This window comes from Oryza brachyantha, chromosome 5, assembly GCF_000231095.2.
Source record: "Oryza brachyantha chromosome 5, ObraRS2, whole genome shotgun sequence".
Classification (NCBI taxonomy): domain Eukaryota; kingdom Viridiplantae; phylum Streptophyta; class Magnoliopsida; order Poales; family Poaceae; genus Oryza; species Oryza brachyantha.
In genome coordinates this window covers 2417888-2435452 of record NC_023167.2, presented here as the reverse complement: position 1 = coordinate 2435452, position 17565 = coordinate 2417888, and the positions used below count along the sequence as shown (strand labels likewise).

At 40.3% G+C, this 17565-nt stretch overlaps 1 protein-coding gene across 1 annotated transcript; it reads right to left on the bottom strand.

Moving 5' to 3' along the window:
- Positions 1-975: 975 nt before the first annotated feature.
- LOC102721076 (kinesin-like protein KIN-13A) lies at positions 976-8410 on the bottom strand. Its single transcript, XM_006653998.3, has 12 exons — positions 8237-8410; positions 7357-7590; positions 6982-7155; positions 6786-6890; positions 5742-5819; positions 4984-5065; positions 4437-4599; positions 3647-3982; positions 3352-3570; positions 2632-3256; positions 2489-2554; positions 976-1640 (listed from the first exon to the last, which is right to left on the bottom strand). The coding sequence occupies exons 1-12, from the start codon at positions 8408-8410 to the stop codon at positions 1458-1460; spliced, it is 2439 nt and encodes an 812-aa protein (XP_006654061.2). The 3' UTR covers positions 976-1457.
- Positions 8411-17565: the final 9155 nt, after the last annotated feature.

Genomic DNA, 17565 nt, shown 5'->3' with positions numbered 1-17565 from the left:
AAGTTAAAATTTAAATCTTTAATTTTTAGTTTAGAATTACTTCAAAGATTTTTTATAGTAGTTTGTTTTTAAAAATTTACTTTTAATCGTTAAGTATAAGTGAGAGGAGAACGTGAAGCGGTTTGGCGCCCAGATGCTCCAAATCAACTGCAGCCCTGTCACCGGTGAGCCAGCCGGCTGCCCGGCCACCATGCCTAGTTTTTTTTCACGAGTACATGGAGCTCAGATATTATTGTCACCGGAGTGAGGAGAAGCGGATCCAGCCAACAAATTTAGAAACAAGACAGGTGGTATACTTGTCGAAATTTAGCGTTTTATGTCGTTGCACTTTATTTACTTTGGTGCTTCACCCTTACACCCAAATATTTTCGGTTTTATTTATGATTATAAGCAAAATTTCAAAGCTAAATTTAGAGTTTTTCACTAAAGTTTATTTTTTACATTAACTTTTAATAGCTAAGAATACGTATATAAAAGTTTTATTAATAAATTATTTTTTATTTACAAATATATCGTCGATCAACCCCTTAGCTAATCAGGTGTTACACATGATGCTCATTGTGTTTTCTTCGATGTTGCATATAGCAAGGTCTTGATGTTTCAAACAATTTTTTACCAAGTTGCATCTGATTTGAAACATTTCTTACCAAGCTATGAAACATTCTTCACTTTTTTGTTGAAACATTGTTCAGTGAGTAATATGAAACATATACCATCCGATGTTTTTATCTCCCCTCGGATGTCCGAGCCTTAATCTTAGTAAATAAATTCACCACAAACGCCTCAATGTCGACAGGTACATCGACCCACCACTCAAAGAATGATTGGCAGTGGCGTATTTCCGTAGGGCACGAATTCACATGACAAACTTGAATTCGGCTCTGTACTCTCTGCAGATCACAGTAATGACAAATCAACCCAAAACCATACCTGTCTCAAAACTGTGGGAATAATAAGGGGTGAAAACATTAAATATTTTTTCTAGTCCTTGGCATACACAAACTTTTCTTTTCTCAATGCAAATAATCAGTAAAGAATACAACAGCAGTATCTCTATGTTGATTAAAAAAGAAGAAGAGGATTTGTCTCCCACACCGCGGAAACCAACCCATCCATATCTGCAAGCACAGTAGTTACATGTCTCATCATCATACAAAGGAAAAACTGGCAAAAGAGGGCAAGCCATGCATCTGCCAAAAAAACAACACAAGCTCAAGCAGCCCCACTGTGAAAAGGACCATTTAGCAAACTGCTCATCAAACCTGACAAAACGTCCCCAAATGAAACCACCAACCAGGCGCCTCGCCTCATCCTAAGCCACTGTGCTATTTCTTCGTTTCGCTCCTTGCTTAGATCCAACATTACAGGAGCCCAAGAGGGAAGAACTCCTCATGAAAAGGCTCCGATCAGTGCTCTGACCAGGCAGAGATGCCAAAGCCACTGAGCAATAACCAATTCTATCTGGAAGATTTCTTACGGCTAAGGATCTCCTGTTCTTTGAGGCGATGCTGAAACCGTGCCAGGCGTGCTTGGAGGCTGACCAAGCCTGCAGCCTTGCGTGACAGAAGGAAACTCAGTTGTGTTACATAGTTGTCAATAAGACTGCCTGGCTGATCAACTTCTGCCAAAAGGTTCATCTCCTGCAAATGAAAAGGAAAGGTGCACTTGGTTCAGCAGCATGATATTATCAATAAGATTCATATATCATAAGCAGAAATACATATGCAACAAAGGTAGAAATCGTGAAATGTACTCAAAGAATCATCTATCATTTATTAAACCAATTCTTTTACATTTGTGTATGCTATCACTAGTCATGGCCCAATAGGTTGGCCGGTCTGGCATGGCCCGTTAGGCACGGACCCTGTAGTGGATTATGCCATCCCAGCCCACATGCCGAGGCCACAGCCCACGGAGGCTATGGGTTGTGCTGTGCCTGCACGGGCCCAAATGTGGCACATAGGCCAGCAAAGGCCCATCAGCACTGTTATGGCACAAGATTGAGAACTATATCTACTTTCAAGTTCAGACCAAACCACAGAAATCAGCACTACGCCTTAAAGCAGGTTACTACAGTTATGTGATATGCCATTCGGATTCGAAAGCAATTATGGATTACAGTTTACAGGGTTTGAATAAACATTAGGCCTAATGAATTGAGATGTAACCTACATGGCTGCTGAGATTACTAAACTCAGATTAGTAGGTTTTTAATGAAAATCACATGTTATAATAGGGGACCTCTCAATGTCTGAGGAAATAATTCTAGCGAAGAATATAGGAGCTAGAAGTGCAATATATATGATGCTATTCCTTCCCTAGGAACACTGTACAGCAATACAGCTCTGGGTAAGACTAGGACCATGAGACCACCAATAGTGTGGAACATGGTAATTTAACACACTCCGAAGTCTATTTAAAGTCTTAAAGAGCATAAGTTATGGATATCATTCACTTATTCAGTTGGATTGGATGGACTATAACTTACTTCCCGCACAATCTCCATAGTGTTCTCAATTTCCTTCCTGTGTGCTGCTATGAGGGCCTCCTCTTCCTAACATATAAAAGAAAATTTGGCATATAGTTCCATTCAAGATTATAACATTACAGTACTTACAAATTGTTCCTTACCTCAAGAATAGCGTCTATTTCCACATCATCACAAGAACTTTCCTTTTCAGATTGCCTTGATGAAGTCTGAGAAGCTGAAGCAGATGTCGGCCGTTGTTGCTGTTGCAACTGCTTTGCCTGCTGAACCTTATACCCAGTCCTACTTGTCTCAGGCCCACTATCCTTCTTTGTGTAGTTACTCTGCCTTTCAGGTCTGTCGTCCCTATAAGCCTTTCTCCGAGGAGGAGAAACTTTTGTAACCTTTTCCTCTTCTTGCACATTTGCTGAATTCTGAACAGGCTGTGGTTTACTGTTGTAGCCAGTTCGACTGGAATTCAGATCAACCCTATCCTTATCTCTGTCATTCAAACCAGATGAACCATTTTCTTCTTTTCCTCTATTAGAATAACTTGGTATCATACTAACAGAATTCCTGTCAGGTTCCATAGAAGAGTTTGAGGAAAAAATTTCAGCAGCCTTCCTAGAAGTTTCAACAGGTCTCTTCTCTTGAATCTGGTTCACAATTTCCTCAGTTTCGACGGAAATAGGATATGAAGGGGCAGATGAAGAATCCCTGATGGAAGGCATAGTTGGCCCAGCAGGCTGCTCTTTTCTTGTATTGCCACCCTTCGAAAGACTTTTAACCCTGTTATTTGATCAGTAATTTTGTAAGTTAATGGACATAAGTAGCTGAAACTTGTACATGAATTGGAGATTGCAAGGTACATTTTGAACTGTTACCTGTCAGCATATCTCAAGGTATTTAATGTGTGTTCACATGAACCTGCATTTGGAGAAATGCAAGAGATCATAACCGTCCTAGAGTTACCAACAAATGAGTCACGAAGAACTTCCGTAAGCTTGCTTCCTCTGAAAGGTATATGTATCTGATCGTTATCTAGCGCCCGAATGCATTCCTTCAGAGCAAGCAGGCTCTTGTTTATCTCAGCTCCTTCAATTCTGATAGAACAAAAGGTTGCAGGTCAATAGTTAGAAAATAAATGAAACAAGAAAAACTAAGAGAAAAAAGTACCACCTTGTCTGCCTATCGTTGTCTGTTGTGTCAGCCCCACGCTCGCTTCCTGCAAGATCAATAAATGAAATTTTCCCCACAGCCTTTGTGTTTTTGGATTCATTAGCATCCCGATCTCTTTGTCGCCTGGTATCAGTTACTATGATATGCTTCTTGACAGCCAGCTGCAGAATAGCATGTGACCTTGATGATTCTTCATTGGCCCCTGTTGACCCTGTACTCCGTGCAGCATTTCCTCTCTCAATATACTCCTTGACGATCTGAACATCAGAAACCTCGAATTCCTGCAGACCGACAATGCAAACTTGTTTCTTGCCATCTTCCCTCATCAGGAGTTGTCTGCAAAACAAGGGTTGACAAATTTCATTTTGAGTAAATAATTTGAAAAACACAAGTCAAAAGCCACTTCAAAATGAAATGTCATTCAGAAGTAAAATTCTCAAAACTAAATGGTGGTAACAATGTGTCATCAAATAACTAACAATAATACATCAAATGGAACTAAAAATTAAATGGTGTTTGGCTTACTCTCCGATGATAGTATCCTATGCAGCAAAACATCATATAACATATTGAACAGCATCCCTATATATGGACTTGTCATCAAAATAAATGGTGACAAACAAAAGACAAGTACTTGCATCCAGAAAAAAGCACATATACTATAAAACGGCATAGATAAGCACATAGACGAGTGCAAGTATGCAAATGCAAGATGGAATAAATTTAAAAATCAGCAGGAAACAGATAGTAATTGAAGGCATGGACAGAAACAAAAAAGGCAATAACCAACCTTCTGTCGGAGAGAAGATCAAAGAGCTTCCCGCCATATATCTCAAAGTAGCTAAGCCACAGCTTAAAATTTTGATTCCGGTATACAGGTTGATGCAAAAGACGAACCATGTCTTGTGCAGCTCTCAGAGGCAAAGGTTGCATCGTGTATGTCTTGCCACTACCTGCATAGAAGTGATAAAAAAAAACATTATAACAGAGCTAGTAAAAACTCTAGAAGGCCAAACTTCAGGGAGAACTGGATTTTTTTTTTTCAAATCTACTACTGCAGAAGCTAAAATCTAGAAGTCAATGAAGGGAAATTAGTAGACAGTGAAAGCAGTTTCTCACGAGACATCAACTTCACAATCATACTGAGGCTTTTGGCTAATCACTTGTCAAAATAGTCAAATAAACCATAGTAGCATCATTTATCAGTGCTTCAAAAACAAGCAAAACATTGCACACTAATGAAGTAGTGAACACAGATTACAGAAGACATAATTTCTTTGTGATTGAGAAACACAACATATAAATACCCACTTTATATATCAGCATTGAAATCTAACCTGTTTGACCATAAGCAAAGCATGTTGCTTTTGTTCTTTGGAATATTATTGGTATAACAGGCTCCACAGTCTCGCGGTACACCTGTCCAGAAACACCCAACAGTTAAATGCTGAAATAATCAAGAATAACCCATTTTCTGTTATAGGGAAAATCCATGTCTGGTACACCAACAAGAACAACAGAATGGCCCTAATCCAAAACTATGCAGCCTCAAACTGGTACTCTCAAATTTAAAACGGTCCATGTGCCATATCAAGGTTGGGTAAATGAACAAAGCATATCAGTGTGGCATGTGCAACACAAATAATCAGTTAAGCTAGTGGGCTGTTGCCGGGGTGGTGTCACAACAGTGGTGAAGGTGAGCAAAGTACCCAAATAAAAGCAATGGAAAGGAACAGGCCGTTGCACAGGCGTGTCTTTTTGTACAAGTGATTTAAACACATGGAGTTATGGAACTGTCAGCAGATGGGAAAAAAAATGGGGCACAGCTGTAGCATCTACGTAGATGCAAACAGATGCAAGGGCCGAGGATACAAAATATAATTTGAACACAATGATGACACATGAAATTGATGTGCGTAGAGTTGTCTCAAAAGGTAATTTAACATTATTATAATTTCACTAGGTTTGAACAATACATCACAGAAGAAATATCAACGCCCAAAATGTTGCTCATGACTGTAGGAGTGGTTTTGGTGTCCCATAACAATTTTCAAAACAAATGGATAATTTGATCAACATGAGAAAATAGCAATACCTCATCATTCGAAACATGCTCATCCAGGACGGCATCAAAACAAAATTCATGCTTCTCCACATAAGCTGTTAAGTCCACCTTTCAATGGATACAAGATGTTAACATGGTAATAGGAAGAATTGCCGGACAACTAATGCAAAGTACTTAAATTCTTGGAAATGTATGTGGCAGTATTGATCCTCTAGTGGTCTAGCCATTACAACAATGTATTAAATGCTACTTTTTGCCCCCAAAAAAAATCATGCATAGCTCATAAAATGAAAAACAGCATGGCTTCAGTTAACCACACTACCATAGTGCTTTTCTGAAGAACTTTGCTAGCACAATAGGTTTATAATGTGGTAATTTTCGTTTTCTTGAGAGTGTAGCAGCGATGTTATACTCAATTTACCAAAGTGAGTGTTTAGCACAGTGATAGTCTCCAGTAGATAGGACACCAGCCCAGGCTAAAACATGGGTTTCACCCAAAAAACCAACCTCACAGCGCTTGTACAAGCATGCTCCCCATGTGAGGTTGAGCATGCCCAGTCAGGCACCATGTTCGGGGGGAGTTCTCTCAACTTAGTTGAATGCCACAGGCCATCTTAACCTGCTGGTCAAGTTTTTTTGTTCATAATACAAATTTACAATAGATTTTTTCACCCTAGAATAGTAGAATGACCCAGGTACATGTCCATTACAAAGGACAGAAGATCCCCGTACCACAGATTTATATCTAGTATATAAATCACCGGAAATCTGCATGTCTATCCAGTACGCACATGGTAAGCATCTTTAGAAACAGTAGGCAAGAAAAAGGTTATAAGTATCCCAGACTATTAACACAAATGTGATTATGTGAATATATTGGCATAGTAGCCATCAAATAAAGTATCAAAGGCTGATAAGACAATTTTCCTCCTATGCTGACCATATAATGCATCATAGGCATTCAATAGTTATATGAATTGATTGCAACAGCCATGTAAGCCAACAGAAAGCTACTCTCTAACAACTCAAAAGGTACTGGCACCACAAAATCCCATGGGGATGGGCAGTTGATACCTTCAGCTTAGGTTCATGGACTGTCAAAAATGATGAATCATGCACAGTTATGATATCCTCTTCCTTACGAGATACCTCCTTTCTGTTCAGAGGTCTCTTCCTTACCTGAAAATATGGGTGAAAATAAGTAAGGTATATTTAAGCATTGTTGTGTCAAAATCAGTTATCGATGGAACACTTCAAATAGCTAACATACCACAACTTTGATCTTTGCTACATTATTTTCTCTGGAAGTGCTCTCTTTTTCACTGGCCACTGCATTATAGTTATCTGCTGGGCCTTGCTGGCTTCCTGGAATCATGTCATCATCATCCTCATCGATTTCCTTTGGTATAAAGGGTGAAGGCTCAAATGGTTCTGAAGCTACGTCCTGCCAAATGGAAAGCAAGTTAGTCTGAAATATAGGCTGCATGAATGATAACACTTCATGCCCATGAATCAATATGAACCACCATTTAAGTGAGTTCATCCTATTACTAGTAGCATACCAACATAGAGTAACATGAATCATTTCAATGCTAAATGGAGAGAAAATACAAAATGATTTTAAATCGTAGCTCTTGAGATGTACCTCAGAAAGTAGCTCAGTGTCATCCATAGCATGAAGATCCAGAAGGCCAGCTCCAAGTTCACCTCTAAGCTCAGGTGAATAAAATCCCTCTAGGGAATTCCCACCACCAAAGCTCTGAGCCGTTGGTGTATAGGGCTCAGAAATTGAAGGAGGCGCAGTCTCTCCATTAAAATTCAAGCTTCTCAGCAGCATATAAAGCCTTTGCTTCTCTTCAATGGACTGTGGTCCATATCCCTAGTAAATAATAAATTTTATTACTCATGGCAAACCATGCAGTCAAAAATGCTAACAGTATGTGTACATGGCAATGCCTGTCACCAGGAATCAGAAAAAGATCTATGGGTGAACTTTGTCAATAATTCCCATAATGCACATGAACCTTGAAGATATTTGAATGAAATATAAAAAAGCATGCCATCTGAACAGTAAGAACAAAACTTGGTCTCCGTTTGAACATGTGCACCTTGACGCACCCGTAAAACGTTCGGAACCATAGAATCTGCCATTCATATCCAAGACAATAAGGGATGCTAGCACCTGATAAGACTATGTTCCAATTCATACATCAATTGGTGCACAATCAACAGCTTCCTGCTGAGTGCCAACCTCCGTGTACTTCCAAACCTAAGCATTTGATCGCCTATTCCTACAACCCTGATCGGTATTCGGGCAATGCAGGCAAAGGTGACACGGCACACAAATCACAGGACCGACGACCAAACCTCTAAGCGAAACTAAGTTAATCCAATCAATTCCACGTGAACCTCCAACCTAACGACATCAACATTCCGAGGGCACATTTCCACGGACGATCCGTCATGCCAAGAACTAGATCAGAGGCATTCCGGATAAATCAAAAGAAAAGAAAAGAAAACCTCACCTGCATGAGCAGGCTCGGCAGCAAGCTACCCCCACCGGCGCCACCGAGGGCCCCGCCACGCGGGTCGCCTCCACCGCCGCCCCCAACACCGGCGCCGGCGGAGGAGGCCGCGAGGTGCTGCAGCCCCGCGGACTGGAGCCACCGCGCCATGACGGCATCCCCGGAGTCCCCCATCCCCGCGGGGCCCTGCTGCCCCACGGTGGAGGCCCCCGCGCCCGGCGGCTGCGCGGCGGCGGGCCCTGCGGCGCCGCCGCCGCCGCCGCCGCCGGCGAGGCGCTGCGACCTGCGCTGCGGCGCCAACTTGGCCGGCTAGTGGGGGCAGGGCAGGGCAGGGCAGAGCGGAGGCGAGGGGAGGGGAGGGATCACGCGTGCCGCAGGGGCGGCGTCGCGGCGGCGGCGGCGGCGGATCCCAGATCTGCGGGGGGAGGGGGGAGGAGGAGGAGGTGGGGATCGCGGAATGCGGGCGGCGCGTTTGAGGGGGGCGGAGGAAGCGAATTGGGGGAAGAGGGGAGAGAGAGGGGGGAAGGGTGGGGGTGGGGTGCCTCCCTCGTCTTTTTTTTCTTTTCACACACTCTCTCTATTTTTTTTTCTGGAAAATTTTTTTTCCTGGGCGAAAGGGCCTGTAAAGTGGTTATATAAGATCTGAGCAGTCGACTTCTCTTTAGAAATTGGCTTTGTGTTTCTATAGAGGCTCATAGGGTAGGGTTCTTAGGAAGAGTGTGCGTGTGTTGTGACCGTCTGCGTCGTACTGTGTTCTTAACAAAAGAGAAGGCAGTAGAAATGTGGAGTTCTTTTTGGCAGTTTGAAATGTGGAATTTTTTTTTGGCAATTTGAAATGTGGAGTTTTAGAATTTTTCTCTGCCACTGTATTTGTCCTAACATGTGGCCTCTAATTGTTCGGCAGTTAGAACGGTCTATAAGCCAAATTTTAATTTTAAAACTTTAATTTTAGATTTGATTTTATGGTTATCTTTTTATCATGGTTTATTATGCATGTAGATAAAAATTTTGACCATTCGCCTTTTGTTCTAAAAGCAAAATAATTGGAGTCGTACTCTTTACGTTTAGAAATATATGTATTTTTGGGATTCGAAACTTTCTAGAAAAATATGAGCATTTCTTGCATTCACATTACTAATTACACGTCAATTGCTTCACGTTCTAAATTAATCATATTTTGTCTTCATGTATACTTGCATTCCCACCCATTCCTTCTTTATTAAGGGGTGTAATACTTTTTTCCACCTTAATCTCTACTCAACAAACCTAAAATGTTTATATTTTTGGGATGAATGTAATAGTAAACATCTAGTTATGCACTGATTCATGCATTGATTAGTGATATCATTTGTATATATGTCTATATATACATATGCACTACTAGAAAATATTACGCTATTTAACTGATGTAGCAGGAGCTAACGCGGAGGGAGATGAGTTGGAATAAAATGTGAGAATTTGCAGCCCAATTATTTACCTGTTAGTCAAAATTTGAATTTTATAGCTGGTATCGGTTTTACATTGCAGTTTATTTTTTAATATTTGTTTAAATAAAACAGTACAGCACATGTATAAAAATTATACCCACAGGTTATTCTTTACTCGCTAATAAACGTTAATCAGCACGAGTACAATGAAATGCTTGCAATTTAAAGCAAATAAGATGTATTTTTTTTTGGGAGGGGGGGGTTGTAATTGATCGGGCAAATCGTGTGTTTGAAAACGATGTTTAGCTGTTAGGTTGAGCAAGATGATGGCATGCTAGGTTTGTTTGCCCTAGTAGTGTTTGGTGTCATTAGTGGTTTGGTAATTACCACGATAACAAGTTGGGTGGTGTCATACATGATAGAGTATTCCAAATTTATGATTTTTATTAACTGGTTGGTGTTTAGCGATAAGCATACTATATCCGATTTTTATTCCATTTCGGTCTCCTAAATTTTTTAAATGCTCGCTAAATTCATATTTATTGTCAGTTTTTATGGAAAGCAAGTTAATGATTATCCAGATGTCCCTTCAAATGCCACCCAAAGTTCAACTCGGTTTTACACCTCCTTGGCAAATCAAAATGGTTAGTTCATATTGCCATTCTTTCAAACTTACCATAAATAAAAGAAAATAATTATGTATAAATGTCACATTGTATATAAATTTAGATGTCAATCTACTTGTGCACTTTGGAAATTCACCATCAACAATCCATGTTCCAATGGAAGCGAGAGGGTGGCACATCCAAATCCTTTCATCTTAGCTCAAGATGGTCCATTTTAGACCTCATTTTATATTGCAACTTTTGCAGGATCACCTCTTTTGTTTAAAATAATAAAAATGAGAAATATGGTCCTTTTACTGATAACAAAGACATCACCATGGAACTAACAAACATGTAGCTGGCCAATTAACTACTTCCTGCAGACATAAACATTTGATGTTTAAGATAAGATTCAATTGAAATTTTAGAGCATTGATTATTAATATTTTTGAAATACTTGTTTTTTTTAAAAAAAAAGGAAGCTACGTGGTCAATTTCCCATGATAAATACTACAATAATATATTAAACGTAATCTAATATAAAATTGGTAGATCAAGTCAAAAAAGCTTGACTCAATCTTCAAACAATGACCGAATGGAATAGATTCAATATCCGATGAATTATTGAACTCCCATATAAATCCTTTACATGTGATCTCGAGACAGCTACGAGGTGAAGGGACATTATACAAGGTATTCTAAGACACCGAGACATAACAAAACTAAGTAACGGAGACTCTTATCTGGCACGGCAATATAACCTTAGGGGGTATTTGTTTCTATAGACTAAATTTTAGCCTCTAGTCACATCGGATATTTAGACACATCTTATAAATAGTAAACTTAGTCTATAAATAAAACTCATCCATAATCTTGGACTAATTCACGAGACGAATCTAATAAGCCTAATTAATCCATGATTAGAGTATATGATGCTACAGTAAACATTTGCTAATTGGATTAATTAGGCTCAAAAATTCGTCTTACAGATTAGCTCTTATTTATAAAATTAATTTTTTGATTAGTCTATGTTTAATACTTCAAATTAGTGTTCAAACATCTGATATGGCTTGGGGCTAAACAGTTTAGTCCCATCTAAACAACCCCTTAGCTTGTGTTCTATGGTCAAGGTTGGGAACTTTTATTTTCTCATTTTTCCCACGTGCACATTTTCTGGATTGCTTAACGTGTTTTAAAATAAATATATTGATTATTTTTTTAATTTTTGAAGCTAATAATTAATTAATCATTCATGGATCCAGCAATACATTTTGCGTACTAAGCAGAAAGTTATTAATCAGCTGTCTAGCACAACCTTATTATTGATGACATGTACTTAAACATACCCAACAAATTAATGCCCCGCCCGATACCAAAATCTTTATAGTAATGAATAAATAGCAACCTCATAATTTTGCTTAATGTACTTAAATCGGATCAGCCGTAGGTTATTATGAATCGTGAACATGAGAGTCTGACAATAAAACCCAACCGATACTGGAACCGGCGACCACCAACCGATCCGTTCATCCATCGTCCTCCCCCGCTGACAGGTGGGCCCCCCACCCCATGGGCCGGCCAATGGCGTCGCGGCCTACACGGCTCGGGATCGGAGACAGCAGCCTGGCACCAGCAGCACGCCAGCGGCAGCAGCAGCGGCAGATGGAAGAGCCGTGAGCGCTTTAACTCTCGGTCGGCAACGGCAACGGAGCCGGCCGGGCTGGCCGCAGAGGATCCCTTGGGCCGCGCTGCAACGGCAACCAAACCCTTCAACGGAAAGCATCAGGCGGGCCATCCTCCGCGGCCGGACGACCGTGCGGCGCTCCATGCGTCCTTCTTCCTCGTAGGCACAGTACAGTGACATTCGAGCAACTCATTCTTTTCGTCTATGCCAAAATTTAAATTTTAGATTTATAGTTGGTTTAGAAGTTTTTTTTATCATAGTGTATTTTCCCCTTTTGCTTGTATTAAAGATTAAAAAAAATATATAAGAACGAATGATTCACCTGGAGCTTTGGCGTGTGGCCAGTTGAAAATGCCGGCTCTAATCCACCCTACTCAGTAAGCACCAATCTATTGCCACATTGCTTGAGTGAGGCCACGTTCGGCATCCGATCTATTTATCCAGATTCTCTCGTTTTTCACGTGTAACTTCTCGAGCTACTAAACTATGTACTTTTTGCTAAAAATTTCTGTAGGAAAGTTGCTTTAAAAATCATATTAATCTACTTTTTATAATTTTTTACATTAATAATTAATTAATTATATACTAATCTATTATTATATTTTTCGCGCTGGATAACTAACTCTCCTCTTTACCCAGCCGAACGCGGCCTGAGTGTATACATACTCTGTCATGAATTCATGATACACAGTGGGCCTGTTTGGTTGCGCGTGTTACTCTAGCCTGGCTCATCTCTTATATACAGGCTAAATTTGGCTAATCTCTGTAGATATAGATGCAGCTGTTTGGTTGTCCGTATTGCCTGAGCCCGGATATAGTAGATATTGTTTGATTGTCTATAGCAAATGGTTGCATAGAGAAGATGTTGTTTGGTTGAGTTATACACATTTTTGAGAACTACCCATACATAATCAATAGAAATTTTATTGAATAAAAGTCAAAAAAACATACTTTTAGTAAACATATAAATGTATTCATCGGGTTGGATTTATTGAAGGCACCTGGATTGTACAAAGAAGTAAGTAGCAAAAAAGAAAAAAAAAAAGGCTTGCTGCTGCAGCCGTATACAGAAGAACAAGTGCAAAAAATAAAGAACAAGCTTGCTGCTGCTGCGTATACAGCAAGAACAAGTGCAAACAAGAAAGAACAAGCTTACTACTGCTGCTGCTGCATATGCAGCTCCCCGGCGTAGGACGGCACGGCCGTGCGGGGGAGGTCGGCGCGGCGGACGACGGCGTGGAGAGGACGGCCCAGCGGAGGACGGCGCGGCGGAGAAGGCCGACCGGAGGAGGATGGCGTGGGGGAGGACGGAGGTCGCGGGGGAGGCCGGCGTGGGGGAGGTCACCGTGACGGAAGTCACGGGGGACGCCGGCGCAAGGGAGGACGGAGGTCGCTGCGGGGGAGGACGGCGCAGGGGAGGAGACCCCAAACCCTAGTTCTTTTGTTCAGGCAAGCAAATGAGAAAGAGAACGATTCATGGGATTCACGCGCGGTGCGCGCCTGCACGAGCGGGTGCTTGCTTGCATGGGTGGGTGCAGCTACTCTGCATGACGAGGGCCAGGCCAATGAGAGAAGGTCGATTTCACCGTTTCTACCCAGCCAGGCCACGGGGCCTTTTTTTTTTGTATCTACTGGGCTTGGCTCTCGCTCTCATCCAGTCAAGCAAACAGCCATCTCGGTGCATGACAGATACGAGCCAAGCCTGATACAAGCAACTAAACAGCCGCAGTATAAATGAGAACTTAGGCTGAGCTTGAGATTAAAAAAATAATAAGATATGCAAAATAAGGTGAGCAACTAGCATATGATTAATTGAGTAATACTTATTTTAAACTTGAAAAAATATTTTTATGATTTTTAAATAATCTCTATTGATATGCAAAATGAGGTCAGTAGTATGACACTACGTCAACCACTTTATATGACAACATTGTCTTGCTGCACTACCAACACTGGTGTGGTTAAAAGGTTTATACGATGAAAATATTTCTATTAATATTTAGTAATAAAATTATTTATTAAAAATATTTAAAATATAAAAAAGATCTCCCATCGCTTGGCGTTGCATTCTGTCAAGAAGATCGTTGAGGACTTCACCATGGACCTTACCATTAACCCCTTCTCCTCCGGCACCTGCCTCCGGTTGGGAGCACTCGCCTCGCCTCAGATTGCCACCCGCCCCTCTCGATTCCTTTTCTCATATCTGGTGAGTGCATGTGCTAAAACGCATGGTGGTGATGGTGCTGATGTTGATGTAGGGATATGATATGGGCGATACGCACGTGCAAGACAGCGGCGGAGGAGCGGGTGGTGGTGCAGCGGGAGTGCGCGGCGATATGGGTAGCCATCAGCGAGGAGGACAACAACTACTGCCACCGGAACATGGCCAAGCTCATGTTCATCCACATGCTCAGGTACGCCTACTCACTTCAGTTGAATGGAGTGCCTCAAGCTCATGGCCACCACAAGGTTCCCCGAAAAGCGCATCAGTTACCACGGCCTCGTGTTGTTGCAATTCATTATAAACTCAAATTCTTAACTGATATATGATTCTCATTACAAATCTAAAACTGCACGTATGATAATCGTTCATACTAATGTTGAAAATTTTAAAAGTTCTAATATACCCACAGCAACGCGCGGGGTATCAACAAGTTATTTTTTTAGTGATCAATCACCATGAAATTTGCCATCGCTAGGGTTGACCTTATGGCGTACTACCGAGCGATATAAAATTCAATATCGTTTCGATTTTAACAAACATAAGCGAAACCGCTTATCAATGGTTAAAAAGTAGTTGTATGTAAAACTTTTATATACCTGTTTTTAGTGATCTAAAATAAAATACTAAAAGATAAGGTATGATGAAAAAAAATCACAAATCAACTATAAATTTATGTTTTAAAATTTAGCTTAGAAGCATAAATGTAGGCAAAAAGACCAGAGACATGGTGGTTTTGCCTAGACAAAGAAAACACCCATTGCTTATTTTAAATATTGATCATGGAATGTGCATATTAAATCATAGGTACCGAAAATAAATCGAGTGATTTCTATCGTGGAGCCAATTGAATATGTTGATATGATTTCATTATCACTAGAAATGCCCTAAATATATTTGAAATACGTTCAACGTAATTCCAATACTTTATACTAGTACTTTATTACTCTGTTAGCCTAAAATCACAAAAATTATGGGTCAAATTCAAGTAGGATAAAACTAGTGGTAAAACACAAGTAAAAAAGTAACTCTCGCTCTCGCAGAAATGCAGCCGCAGGCGCGCGGCCGAGGCACGTCAAACCTGTGACGCACGGCACGGCCCGTGGCCCACCCAGTAAATTTATTTATTTTTTATTAAAAAAAACGCGACCGTCACCACCGACGCGCGGTCAAACCTGTGGGCCGTGCTCCGCGGGCTTACCGATCCGGCGACTCCCGCCCAATGCCACGTGGACCCCACCCAACCTCGGGCCCACGTGTCATCGGCCAGGCGTAGGCGCCCGCCCGCTACCGCTTCCTCCCCGGCGTCCCCGCGCGCACATGGGTTTCACCGCGGCACGCCGCCCGCGTGGGCCGTCGGATGGAGATCGGGCGGCTGCGGGTGGCTCCTGATGCTGACGCGTGCACCCCCCGGTCGGTACTGCTTGCTAGGAAAAGGCTGGAAAGGAGAAGCGGGGAGGAAGGTTGGTAGGCGAGCGGTAGTACGGTTCTCTTTGAATGTTGTGACGTTAGCGGTGACATTTTTTCGCATACCACCCTGTTTTTTCTTGGAATTAAAGAGACAGTCTTTACTTGGATGTACTACTCCAGTGCCCATGGCTCCAAAGGTAACAAGTGGCACGGAGTGACGGAGCCCACGTTTTTTTTACTGAGAGAGGAATCATTACCGCAAGACATAAAGGGAGACGTCATAATAATAACCATAATTTTAATAAAAAGTAATCTATAGTGAATTAAATATTTTATAATAGGTGGTTGAAACATCGAAACAACTACACGTACGATGCCTATGTACGAGCCGTTTACGACGCGTGTCGCACGTACGATGCCTATGTACGAGCCGTTTACGACGCGTGTCGTACGCTGTTGCTTGACGCAGACGGAAGGAGCCGAGCGAGACGGAAGGAACCCATCCTACGCATAGCCCACTGTTTATTGTAGACAGATCGTACGAAACCCCTAGTACGTATAGCATCCCTCCTAAAACATTGTGAAAGTATAGAAAATAGAAATCAAATAGCAAAAAGCTACCTGTAACACTATGGACCCCATAAGGCAAAAAACAAATGTTATTTTCACCGTACATCTAAGACATCACAATAAACACCTATTGTGGACAAAATTTTTTATTTCACCCTGTGACCCACTCCTATAGACTACTTCCCGTCTAGATACATTGTGTCTTATAATTTAGCTACTGTCACCTGCAGTGGGACCCACTCATATGGACTGGTTTGGGCTGATACACTGTGGTTGCTCTAAGGGTCTATACTGTAAAAATCAATTTTCAAAGAATAAAAAGTCATATCTGGTAAAATCATACCCATATAATACGACCCTAATTGAAATGTGTGTATTTGTCTCACATACTGTGGAGATAGTGAGAAGGGATATATTTACATTTTTAAATTATTAAATGATATATTTTTTGAAAAGCGATTATTTATAGAAGTTTATTATCTCACCATTTATGGAGTATATTTTTAATTTTATATTAGTTCATTTCATTGTTTATACTGTAAATACTTATTAGATAATTGTTTATATTCTTTACACCAATAACCAAACTATTATTGGTGTAAACAAAATGTGTCATATGTGTTGGTCAAAGCTTTGTTTTTCTTCTACGGCCGCGTTTGGCTCTCCTCTTTCTAACCCTAGATTCCCTAGTTTTTTCATTAACGTTTCACAAACTACTAAAAGGTTTATTTTTTATAAATTTTCTATAGAAAAATTGTTTTTAGAAACATATTAATTTATTTTATAATTTTTTATAATTAATAATTAATTAATCACGTATTAATCTATTACTACTTCCATGCTCAACATCTATATTCTACGGTTGCATTCGTTTTCGTAGACCATCCTCGTATATTTCTCAACTTTTGTGCACACACTTTTCAAAACCTCTTAATATTATATTTTTAACGAGCATTTTCTATATAGAATTTCATTATATCACCTTTCCAGAGTACATTTTTAACTTTATTATAGTTAATCTCATCATATATATTATTAAATAGATATAAAAGATCAAATATTTTTTAACTTTCATCACTAATACAACACAATCTGTTTATGCTAAAAAAATACTTGTTCAAGTCAATTCTAATGGACTATACGTATTTTGTCTCATGCAAACTGTGATGTGATGTATTGATGTTTTAGATATAATTAGATAGATACCTGCGGGTTGCTGTGGAAAAATTGAATGATAATATAGTAGATATGGATTCTAAATTTTTTTCTTATATACAATACAATTTTTTCATGTGTTTATATTTTTTTTGTCTTTATCAATTATCCACAAGTTATAAATGAATAGGTTATATGGTGTGCCTTTTGGGAAAGAGATGCAATTTACACTCTTGATGAATTATCCAAGACTAAAA